Below are 12,723 nucleotides of genomic sequence, written 5' to 3' on the forward strand. Positions count from 1 at the left end.
AAAAAGAATCAGCACAGACCTAAAGTAGACTATCCAGCTACACCAGGAGCATTTCCTTCTGCTGAAATGAAACCCACACTCACATTTCCCAATTTAGATCAAACTATTGAGACCATAATTCCATAGCAAAATACCAACAAAATTTTCAAACTTCTAACAGTAATTAGCATTGTTGACTTTTAATTATATTAAATATTCATATTTAACAGAAAATGAAGCTGCCAATACAAACAACTGTGTGAGCAACAGTAACTAAAATGATACCAATCACTATCTAATCCTGTGGCCCCTAAAGTCCAAGTTCCAACTCACTGCTTAAAAAAGATAATAAGTATCCAAATGTCTTTGCTCTTATTGAATATCAGAAAGAAAATGGAATTTCCCCTCTGTTTAATAATAAAATAACAACCAAAAAAGAAAATCTTGAAAGTTTCTTTTCTTTTAATCTTACAATGAAATTTAATATGTAAACTTCTGAGTTTCTTTGCTGGCTCTGTGGTAAAGAATCTGCCTGCCAATGCAGAAAATACAGGTTCGATCCCAGATCTGGGAAGACCCCATATGATCTGGAGCAACTAAGCCCGTGTGCCACAACTATCTAGCCTGTGCTCTAAAGTCCGGGAGCTGCAACTACTGAAGCCCATGTGCCCTAAAATCTATGCCCCACAACAAAAGAAGCCACCAAGGGAGAAGCCCGCGCACTGCAGCTGGAGAGTAGCCCCCACAGCTACGAAAACCCAGCACAGGCAAAAATAAATATTATATAATTTAAGAGCCAAACTTCTCACAACCATTTTGTCTTTTCAACAAAAACAGCCAACTGAGCAGTGTAACCAGGGAGAAAATAGCAAACAGAACAATATCAAGTATCACATGCAGAATAATTCAAAAAGGAGATAACTGCGAGGCAATATGAATGAAAACTTAGAGAATTATGGTATAAAAGTTGTTCTAATACTCTTATTTGAAAGATGATATAAAAATGTAGACTGTATTTTTACTTCTCTTCAATGATGTCAGAAAAATAATCCTTTATGCTTCTCTCCCTTCACTAAAATTACTTTGTCAACAAGCTCTGTATTCAGTATAATGTTTTATGTGAACACTGACAATAAATGCATTAATACTGAGCATATGCCAAACTCTGCTTTCAAATCTCACCTTCACCAATTTGACTTGGGAAAGCTCTTTTACCCACGACACTGGTTCTCAGTCTGTAAAACTGTTACAGACATTCTGAATCTCTTGAAACTCTGTCCCCCTACTTAGAGTATAACTGACCTACAACACTGTTAGTTCCTGTACATAACACAGTGATTTGATATTTCTATACACTACAAAACGATCATTATAATCAAAACTCTGAACTTCTGACCCTTACTTTAAAGGTCCATTATTTAAGGAGATTTATAAGTGGTACGTTATGACCACATTCTGAGTCTGAGAAACATAAGTTTACTGCATCAGAAAATATCCAAGAATCAAATGACCAACTAAGCCACTAATTTAGACTTATGCAATTATGCAGAATTTCTGTATGGTTAACCCAAAATTTATAGGAACTATATAAAACAAACAATTTACTACAAACCATCATGGCAGTGATCCATACTACAGCATGTCCTATATCATAAGCATTTGTTAAAAATCTTGGAACTAACACTTGACTGCTTCCCACTGGGAGGTTCAAGCTTCTCAGAATTCTTGTAAATACCTTTAAAAAGAAAAAAAGAATTAAGGATAACTATTGACAAATAGCAAGTAATTCGTTCATTAAATAACCTATGTGTTATATATTGGTGTTACTGTATATATTTTCATTTGATTGGTTTTTATGACATACTGTTTGGTAATTTGCTTTATTCCTTAGGAATTCATATAAATAACTGTATACCTTTTAAAATGACACTCTGAGGTCACAGGCATGCAGTTACGAAGCACTCATATTCAGGTATCCCAAAACAGGCCAATGGCACATAGTTAAGCATAAAAAGGCAAACAGTAGGTAACTGTAATTCAATGTGAAATATTTTGACTACTTTCTGCCTCTCTAAATGCACACAAAATTATTCTTCCTATGCTTTCATTCCAAGCCAAGGATGCACAAAAATATTTTCTAGCTGATTTCTCTACCTCTTTAAACTTTAAGACTTGATTTTCCCCTAAGAATCTGCATTTTAATCAGCCATGTAATATCTTAATACAATTAGATTTATATTTAAAACATAATTAAATATGTCAAATATGGGGGCTACAGGTGGGAGAAATTTACTTCTCCATCTTAGTTTCTACTGGCTGGCAACAGAGGAAGGCAGCACAAGCACAGGCAATGGGAGCATCTGCCTTCTGCTGCTCCCCAGCCCTGCTCTAGTCCCCGTGTGCACCAGAACCAACCACAGCCCGACCACGCGCCTCCTGAAGCTCCAAGGTGATTCTCCTGCATGGTAAACAACACCCAAGATGCAACACCCCTAGAGACATTGTCCAGCTTTATTTACTCCAGGAAGGTATACAATGTACTTTTAAAAGTGGGGAATACTCTAGAAGAACTAATAATATAGTACAAAAAATTCACTGGAAGGGACCAATGTATGACACCTTGAATAACATGCTTAGTACTTTATAAATTACTCACGCTGAAACTTAAAGAGTTCATGCCCTGCATTGGTAAGACAAAAAAAATCAAACATTTATGATAACTTGATATGATCTAATTACTTTCTGAAAATAAATAACCCATCCTTATAAATTACTTATGTTTTTACTAACAATCAAAGCATTTGATTGTTTCTGTGGCGCTAGAAATCAGCAACCACACACACTTCTCCTTCAAGATGTGAAGATGATGTCAGTGCTATTGTACTTGTTCAAATGTGCTTCCTTACCTTTGGTACATATGGATCCCAATCTATGTACCCTATATTATCTGTAGCCAATCGAGCAAAGAGATTTACTAGTTGCTGAAAGTAAACAAAAAAGAAAGACAGTTAAGTAAATACATTTGTTGCTTTTAGGGGTCACAGTCACATCCTTTATCCATTTGTTCTTTTCAGAATATTAGTTATTGGCACAACTGAATTTAATATTTACATCTCAGTCTTTTCAAATCTCCAAATTTAGGTCCTGATTCTTATCACCCATATAAAATCAAATGCAGTTGAAATGCTTATCTTTTTAAAAAGGAGATGACAAAGCATCATCCACAGTGCAAAAAACAGATAAAGAAGTCTTTAATCAAATACACACAGAAAACATCCACCAGGTGTCCAGCACCACACGAATGGGGGTACAACAGGGCCTTCCTCTTCATCTACTTCACAGTACATGCACATACTTCCAGATAGTGATAAAACCAAAATAAAGAAATGTCTAGTTCTCTTGCTGCTAAGTCGCTTCAGTCGTGTCCGACTCTGTGCGACCCTATAGACGGCAGCCCACCAGGCTCCCCCGTCCCTGGGATTCTCCAGGCAAGAACACTGGAGTGGGTTGCCATTTTCTTCTCCAATGCATGAAAGTGAAAAGTGAAAGTGAAGTCAACTCAGTCGTGTCTGATTCTAGAGACCCCATGGACCGCAGTCTACCAGGCTCCTCCGTCCATGGGATTTTCCAGGCAAGAGTACTGGAGTGGGGTGCCATTAGAATACAGCAAATACAATTCTAAAAAACTGATTACAACATCGCTAATAGCCAATTTTAAGGTACTGAGAAGGGGACAAGGAAAGATGAGATGGTTGGATGGCATCACCAACTCAATGGACATGAGCTTGAGCAAGCTCCAAGAGTTGGTGATGGGACAGAGAAGCCTGGCATGCTGCAGTCCATGGGGTCGCAGAGTCAGACACGACTGAGCGACGGAACTGAAGTTACTTATCAAATGATCTGATAGTTACTTCCAAACTAAAATGTATATAAGAAAAAAATGGGATACTCACCCCCTCCCACTGTGGGAGATTTTGCACTGAAACCCAAAGGCCAATTAATTCATCAAACCAAAGTCTGAAAAGAAAAATGTTATGAATAGCAAGTGATTTACAGAAAGTGGTTTAAAGCCAGGTATCTTTTGTATTTTTTTTTAATCTATTATTCTTACTGATACTACACAACCTTGAAAAAATAACACTGATAGTTACAAACTTAATGGAACAAAAGATTACTTTTGTCTGAATATTCCCTTTTCAATTTATTTAAGCTAAAAGGAATAATCTCATCAAATTTCTACTTCATTGCTAAATAACTGTCTATCCTTATCTAACACTGTTAAGCTTCTCCTTCCTCTCCATGCCCTTCTCCTTTAATGTTTTCCTTTTACTACCTGTTCCTGCAACTCTCCCTTACTCTCTTTTCTTTAATAGGCCAACTAGTAATTACAGCATTAACTAGCACCACAGTAATAGTTCCATAAAAGAAATGAGTCACAAAGTTTTAGAAGCAGTTAAATTAAAGTGGGAAAAAATATCTCAAAGTAAAGAAAGTGAAGAGAATACAGGGGCAAAAACACACTTGAATATTAACAAATTTTCACAAATGTCAAAGAAATTAAAAGTTTTTAGAAGTTTGTAATTAAAACTAAAATTTCATAAATATATAGCTAGATACAAAATTTCTGACTTGACAGATATAAAAGATGTGACATCTCACTATAGAAAACATGCTGGGAGAGATGGTGGGAGGGCCAAGCATAATAGCCCTCCCACCCATAATATACTGATATGTTCTATTATCCTTCTAGGTTTTTTTTATACCTGTTACTTTTTTCATAAAAGTACAATCTAAGTATTTTTCATTCTAGGGTTTATTATATACCTGCAGTTATGAGAAAGAGAAACCCAAGAAAAACTATACTACATGATGAGGGTTAAAATCAAGGTTTAGAAAAACATTTTTCCCTTCCCTAAACTCTATGCAATGTAACCTTTCCATCACTGCCTATTTACTGAAATTTTCAATTCCTTTTTGCAGTTAACATTCTTTCTCTCCCAATATCTTTGAAAGCCCACATTTTATGTGGTTTGATATATAAATGCCTTATTTTCTCTTTATCTGTAAACCGATATTTGTTTTAGCTTTCACACACATTTCAAGTGTAAGAAACATAATGCTTGAGTTGGTAATTTCTTTTTTACTTATTACTGTACTAGTTTGCCTACATACATACACATATATATATGTATATGTGCATGTGTGCATACCTACATATATGCATTCCCTACTATATTCTAGAATCTATCGATACACATACACACACACGCATATATATATATACACACTTACTTAAAACCTTTATGATGAAGTTCTGGAGGAAGGGAGGTAGGAAGAAATATTTCAAAATAAGTGATGGCCTTTTGCATTGTTACATCAAAAGGACACATTAAAGGCCGCCATTCTTCTAGCATCTCAGCTGTGGCATCTGCTGGAAAATACCTAATAAAAAAGAAAGTTTTCGTGTATTTGATCATTGACTAAAAGCTCTACATCATTATATGACTGACAAAAAAGGGGGAAAAGGGGAATGTACTCATAAGATAATATCACACACTACCAATGTCAAGTTAGCTGACAAGAAACACACATTTTTACAATTCTAAAATAAACAGCCTGTCACACTTAAGTTAGATAAGGTAAATTTTCTTCTTGTCTTTGGACCTGGAAAAATGCTATAAAGCTGATAAATCTCAGATTCAAATCGCCTACAAATTTAAAACATGATTGCTGGTATTTTTTTGTTCCTGTGTGCTATATAACAGCAATAAGAAAAAAAAAAAATCCTGTCACAGGGAACCCAGTCTATATAAGAAACAGATAATCAGCAAAGTGAGAAAGAATATCAGCCCAGGAACCTCTTGGCACCTAAGGAACAAACCATTTACCCTCACTAGACCCTGAGTTCTCCTGTGTATAAGAAACGACTAAGCTAGATGATCTGGTCCTACAGGCTCTAACATTCTAAAACTCTAAGATATGGGAAGGAGCATCCCTGGGGCACGGAAGATTCAGAAAAATAAAAGTGGAAGTGTACAGACAAACACAAAATGAAGACAAGCGGATAATGAGGACCCATTATCCATTTGGGTATGGAACGGATACCCAAATGGGGAGGCAACTGGGGTTTAAAATAATGACAAGCATCTTAAAATTTCAGATTTGAATATGGGCCAAAAAAAGGAAACCCTTTCAAATACACTTGGAGGTTTGGCTTATACATTGTATTATTAATCTTATTATATCTTTATATCTCTGTGTTACTAGAATCACACTTTACTGCCTATCTTCAAAGATCTTATACACTAAATCCTCTTCCTAATTTTTCATAGTCAACTGTCAGCCAAGTAACCCAGAATAAAAGCTTGGCATTCTACAAATTACCTAAGAACCTAAAAACCAGTAAATACCTCAGTGATGATCAAATTTCACAAAAGGACAATGCTCACTAGTAGCTTATCGAGTAACTTAGGTTAGTTCTTAAGCTTCTTAAAAAGGAGACATTCTATATCTTGAAAATACATTTGTCCAAGACTGAGTAGTATAGTAGGTCAGCAACAAAATCTGATCTATAAGCTAATTTCAACTCTTATAATATGCATATGATAAATACACAAATTTCCATTCAAAAGAATTCACTGCATTCATAGCAAAAGTATATGTCTTAGAACAGCCTGATAAATAACAATGAAAAAACAGTTCAAGACCATACATCTAGACTTTAATTAAACTAAATTCTATCCACATTTATCTTTAAACATCAGAATATGGGATATTCAAAGTCAAACATTCTACTGAAATGGGAAAAAAAAAAAACATATGGGCCATCTTCTTATTATTCATATTTATATAATACCTACAAGGCTCATTTTGGAAAATAATTTTGACTTTAGTAACAATACTCCAGGGATATCTTTCAAATGAAGCCAGTTATACACACATTACTGCATTCTTACTTTCTAATGGGTGACTGACACCCACACCACTTAAACCTTTCTGAATTTATAAATGAAATCTGAAAAGTTCAGTTCAAGAGTTGGAAATAATACTGTGCTCAGTGACTAACATCCCAATGTCAGACACTATTTATATCTTTAATTTCCTTTTCAAGGCATACTACAGATGGGGAAAAGTCCACAGAAACAATAAGAAGATTTATAAATTGAGAAGCTACTTACGGTCGGCAGCTCTTCACGAGTGTTTTGAGAACATTTTCTACAGAACTGGGGGGAAAAAGCCATTTGGTAAATTAGGTTGGTATATTTTAAGAAAAGATATAATTCAATTAATAAATATCTCTAAGATACACAGTTAGATATTATCTGTATACACGCAATAACTAATCCTTCTCTTTCATATGCATAAAAGTCTAATGACTACCTAAATGCTGTAATCTACTCTTTCCTTTGTCTTCATTTTGTTCATTCTATACAATGAACGAAAGGGAAGAAAACTGGAAAAAGGGCAAATCATCTTCAATCTTTACAATGACCATACTTATCAACACATCAAGTGGGCACAATGACCATACTTATCAACACATCACATCAAGAAGTATGCTCAGAGGCTTCAAACAAACAGCAAAGTCTAGAGTGCTTCTATCAGCAGCTGCTGGAGACTAGTTTTCTGTATCCTACCGGTGAGAATTTTATAACCCTCCAAGGCACTTTATTGCCAGGAACAATTATCAAAATAACAACAGCCACCTTTTTGACCAGCTACTTAAAAAGTTAGTTGATGAATATTAAAGGCTGTAATTTATTTTCCAACTTGTAGGTGGTTCAAGTGACTTTAGTAAAGCAAAATAAACACTGGTATATGAACTTATAAATAACACTTCTATTTTAATGAAAAGTCTAGTGTGTACTAGTTTAAACACACATCACCAGAATGGAATACTTCAAATATTAACTAGGCCACAGTCAAAAGAGGTCAAATACAAATCAACAAAACAAAGAGTGATTTTGAATTGGAATTTTAAAATAAATGTGTGCCTACTTATACTGTGATGCACTCAAGTAAAAATAAAGCTAGTCCCTACATTTCAAAAGAACAAATTATGGGGGAAAGAGGTAACTTTTAGGCAGTGCTTCCACCTGACACTTTCTCATTAAGCTTCTTGGAATTCTTAAGTCCAGAAGTCTATCCAACGTCTCTGAAAGCTTAAGAACTAATCTTAAGAAATTCTTAAGGAAATTCTAAGGAATAACACAAACCAAACTCAGCACAAGTAATCAATGTAGTATATAACCGAGAAAGAAAACTATTAACTTCATTACTTGAAGCAGTAAGAATCTTCTTTAATTTCAAAAGTAAATATTTAGAACAAAATTAACTGAAGAGGAAACTGGGCTACTAATTACATGAGGTAATTCTAAAATAAAAAAGATGACCACATGGCTAGAGAGCCATCGTGGAGCATTTTCTGATTATCAAAGACAGATACTAACTTCTCTCACAAAAAAAACCTCACCAATTCAGAAACAGAGTTTACTTGAGGGAACATCTAAGCTTGCCTAGTTTGTTTGTGGTTTTTTTTTTAAAAAGGTGGGGAGAGGGGGGCAAACTTCTCTCCAACTACATTTACAACTCCCTGAAGACCACAGCTATGATTTTTACTCCTGGGCATTTCTGAAGGGCTTATAACAAGGCTGTGTTCATTTACATATATTACTAATAGATTTATATATTTATTCATTTACAAAGCTCTATAAACCTTTTCTATCAGGGCAATAAATAAAAGCATGGATCTTTGGACCTTCTTTTAGTTTGGACTGAAGACCCCCACTGAGAAACAAATTTTAGAACTCATAGATAAGATGTGAAGGTCCATCAGGTTACAAACAAAACAAGAGATCAATTTAAACATAGATTTTAAAAAAAGATAATTCTAAAAAAAAAAAATTCTAAAATGGTAAACTTATGATTCAAGGAAATAAGCAGAAGATCTATAATTCTATACTTCCTAATGTCTGTTTTCATGTTAACTTTACATTTATTTTTAACTATTTCTGTGGCAGTATTTCTATTTGATAGTACAACACAGAAAACCTGCTATGCTTACTGGTAACTTTTCTATTCTACCAACAAACTTTCATATAATATCAAAAATGATTCTAGAAAACCAGTCACAAAAGGCTGCATAGCTCTGCTTTCTCCAGTTCCCTTCACGCTTCAGAAGAACAGGTGGTTAACCGTAAGACTTGATAGCTGTCACTCCACTCACTAGAGGAATGGGGTGTGTGGGAATGTGATTCAGTTCATCTAAATGAAGTCAAATTCAACCCCTCCTTATATATAAGCCTGTGCCAATGGATTTATGCTCTTTATCCAGAAAAGGGTACAATCTCTCTAACCTGTGATATCTGTATAGTGACCTTTTGTGATTCTTGTAATCTCTCAAGATGAAGGGAACAATGTTTCTGTTTAAAAATAAAATAAAAGGTTAAGACCAGATGCTACTAGATTATATTTCACTAATTTTTAGAGGGAGTGAATAATCACTAAAGTTTCCCAACTGTTGGAAATTTCTAATGTTAAGGTGACAACAATTCAAAACACTTCTTCTTTTTTAATCAATCAAAAGGGATCTAACAGAGGAACTAAGCTTTGGGTGGGTTTTCTCAAACCCTCTTCCCTCTTAATAAAGGCATGTTAGGTTGGAAAGAAAGCCACAGTATATCATGTAATGAATGGTTCACAGCTTAGGCTCAGAGTCAGATAGATTTGAAGGTGAACACTTGTCCAACTATTTACTAGGAGAGAAATATTATATAGCCTCATATCTGTATAAAAGCAGTAATACCCACCTCTCAAGGCTTTTACAAAAATTAAACAAGATAATGTAAAGAAAGCAGTTACCTGGCCCAGAATTAAGCACAATAAATGTTAACTATAATTATTTCATATTTAGCCAACATAAATTATATTTTCAATCTCAAGAACTAAAATTTTGTACTAATTTTGCTTTTACACTTGTTCTACTGCCTCTGAGTAGCTATTAATTTATATTTAGGAAATGGCATCAAAATAGGAAAGTCTTCCCCCAACTGTCACCCTATTTATCAGGGCAGAACGTAAGTTCCTGTCCCAATTCTTGAGCTCTTGTCCCAGTTTCAACAAATGACTCGGTGTGAATTTTTCTTTTTGAGAAGCAAGTTCCTTATGATTCCTTATGTTAATAAAGTAAATGCCAAATATGTAGCCGAGAAGCCTGAGGAAAGCCAAAAGCTTTGGCCTCCAGTTACTGAGATAGTGGACTTATATAAACCTGGACAATGTTCATGACGAAATCAAAGAAATGTACAGCAAATGATATAGTCAAAATGAGAGTAGTATGGACTGCCTATGGCCAGAAGAACATTCAGCTTCACTTCACAATTCTTGAGCTAAAAATTAACTTCAGAGTAATCAGACTGGCTTTTTTATAAATGAACTAGGAAACTGTAACCCTGGTATATTCTACATACCTCTCCTTCAACCTCCCTGTAACTTAATACATCCATTGTTTCCTGTTTTTCCTAAATCAAACAAATCTACCATCAGTTAGTCAAACACTAGCCATCTCAAAGCTAATCTTTTAAAATCTAACACTGCTTATCAGCAAGCAGTCATTCATCACAGCCACTTCACACAAAATTTTGTTGTTGTTCAGTCGCCAAGTCGTATCTGACTCTTTGTGACCCCATGACTGCAGCATGCCAGGCCTCCCTGTTCATCACCATCTCTCAGAGTTTGCCTAAGTTTATGTCCATTGAATCTGTGAAGTCATCCAACCATCTCATCATGTGCCCTCTTCTCCTTTCCTTAGTGAGCTGCCTACATTTGTAACTTGTAATATGCTTCTCCAATTAAGTGCATGGAACACTGTTTCATGACATAAAACCATGACCCGAAGATTCAAATGCTTCTTTTATGAAGTAAACAATAAGCAGCTCTTAAGTTGCTAGTAGTTAAGTTCACAGCTACCTAGATCTTCCCCAATTTTAATTTTTCTATTGAATAATAATAAACAAAACCCCTACAGATTGTTTCTCCAGTAGAAAGTAAAACAGATGAGAGTAAAAAGGGTATTTTGCCCCTGAGGCAAAAAGAAAGGAGGACAAAGAGGGAAAGGAAGCAAAGGAGGAGGAGGAGGATGGGACAGAGAAGAACAAGGGAAAGGAGAAGCAAGTTTATAATCCTTGTTCCAAACAATGGAACCAGCTTTTAAAATCATGTTGAAATGCATGGCATTCTAAGCAGTGGTTTCAGTAAAGACAAATACATAAGGCACAGGAGTTTAAGACTTGAAAGACAAACAGTTAACAAATGAAGCAACCTTTCACTTTTGATTACTAAAATAGTATTCTAAAAATAGTTATGAACACATGCAGTCAGCTGACAGAACTGTTTCAAAATGTGTCAGAATACATCTAAGACGAAAGTACTCAAAACAAAATACCAATTCCAAAAGCATGCCATATTAAAGGGTTCTTTAAGAAATTTTCTAAAATAAAATGTTTATAAAAAGTCACACTTCTATCCCTTGTTTATGAACACTTGCTATTCTACTGTATTATTGATAAATAGAATCTTAAGTGGAAAGTACGTTTTTAAATGTTTTCAGTGACCCCCCCTCCCCCCCTTAGAAATTCAGTGGACAGAGACTATCTGTGAGGAACAAAAAGTACTGTTATCTGGCTCTCCAAATAGTATCTCTAATATTTTGGCATAAGAACCAAGACCATTTGATTCCTCTGGTATTAAAAATCCAGGTAAATGTGATGAAGAAAAGTCCAAGAACCAAAGAATTCAAAAATCTTCCAAAGTTAATTGTTATAACTTTATATAGTGTGACCTGAATGGAAATACGGTAACAGGTTCTCCTTTGCAGAGAAGTAAAATATGATAATAACAGTAAAAAGATTACAAGAAATGAGAGACAATGAATCAAGAATTATAGTCCTGAAAAACTGTTCTAAGTATAATTTTCTACCTTGTTTTTTAAACAGAAGACACATTAAGCTTCACATTTTGTCCTACAGTGCGGCCTCTCACCAAGAAAGTGCCCCCTCAAAAGTAGTTCCCAGTATTCTTTCTGATTCCTTAAAACTGGAACAATAATCACCAGTTTTAAAAAGAGGTGCATCAACAGAGCTGCACTTCGCAATGTGTGCTCCTTTTAGTGGAAGCATACAGCCCGGCATGTAAGTACTTCAAGCCACTAGGCTAATATAGCTCATCTTCTTGGAGCATCAACTTTAGTTAAGAGATACATAGGGAAGAAATTTTTACTTATGAAAACATGACTTAATAAGCTTAATAAAGACATGAATGTTTAAGATAAAACGTAAAAATTCCAAGAAGTTCCTCATACCATACCTCTTAGGAAACCTCTTTGGGGAAAGGATAGGAGGTATTAAGTGGACAGTCTGAGATGCACAGGAACAGGAAGAATACTGGTTTGGAAACTAAAAGACCTGCATCTTACAGAATTAAAAACAGAAAAAAAGAAAGTGCTGGACTAGTGATAAGAAAACAGGAAGGGCTGATTAATGAGGCAGGAAACTTTAACTTGCATGGAAGCAAGAAAAGAGAAAACAAATCCCTAAGACTTTAACCACATGCAGGGAGCATTCTGGAAATGTAAGGGACATTTTTGATTATCACAATTAGTAGGGAGGACTCATTGAAACTTTAGTGATTAAAGCCATGTATACCAGATATCCGGCAATTCACGGAACAGCCAAACTCAACAAAAAA

General features: G+C 35.0%; 1 protein-coding gene across 3 annotated transcripts in view; it reads right to left on the minus strand.

The window, feature by feature from the left end:
* PSME4 (proteasome activator subunit 4) overlaps positions 1-12,723 on the minus strand; it is a 99,377-nt gene that overhangs the window by 57,567 nt on the left and 29,087 nt on the right. For 2 of the 3 annotated variants that reach the window (XM_055540079.1, XM_055540081.1), the window contains exons 4-9: positions 7,158-7,202; positions 5,272-5,421; positions 3,933-3,996; positions 2,886-2,960; positions 2,636-2,659; positions 1,592-1,714 (exon numbers count right to left, since the gene is read on the minus strand). In XM_055540079.1, the coding sequence (XP_055396054.1) occupies positions 1,592-1,714; positions 2,636-2,659; positions 2,886-2,960; positions 3,933-3,996; positions 5,272-5,421; positions 7,158-7,202 (481 nt within the window). The remainder of the gene's footprint in view (positions 1-1,591; positions 1,715-2,635; positions 2,660-2,885; positions 2,961-3,932; positions 3,997-5,271; positions 5,422-7,157; positions 7,203-12,723) is intronic. The other variant, XM_055540080.1, reaches the window with a different exon arrangement.

The sequence above is a fragment of the Bubalus kerabau genome, chromosome 11, assembly GCF_029407905.1.
Source record: "Bubalus kerabau isolate K-KA32 ecotype Philippines breed swamp buffalo chromosome 11, PCC_UOA_SB_1v2, whole genome shotgun sequence".
Classification (NCBI taxonomy): Eukaryota; Metazoa; Chordata; class Mammalia; order Artiodactyla; family Bovidae; genus Bubalus; species Bubalus kerabau.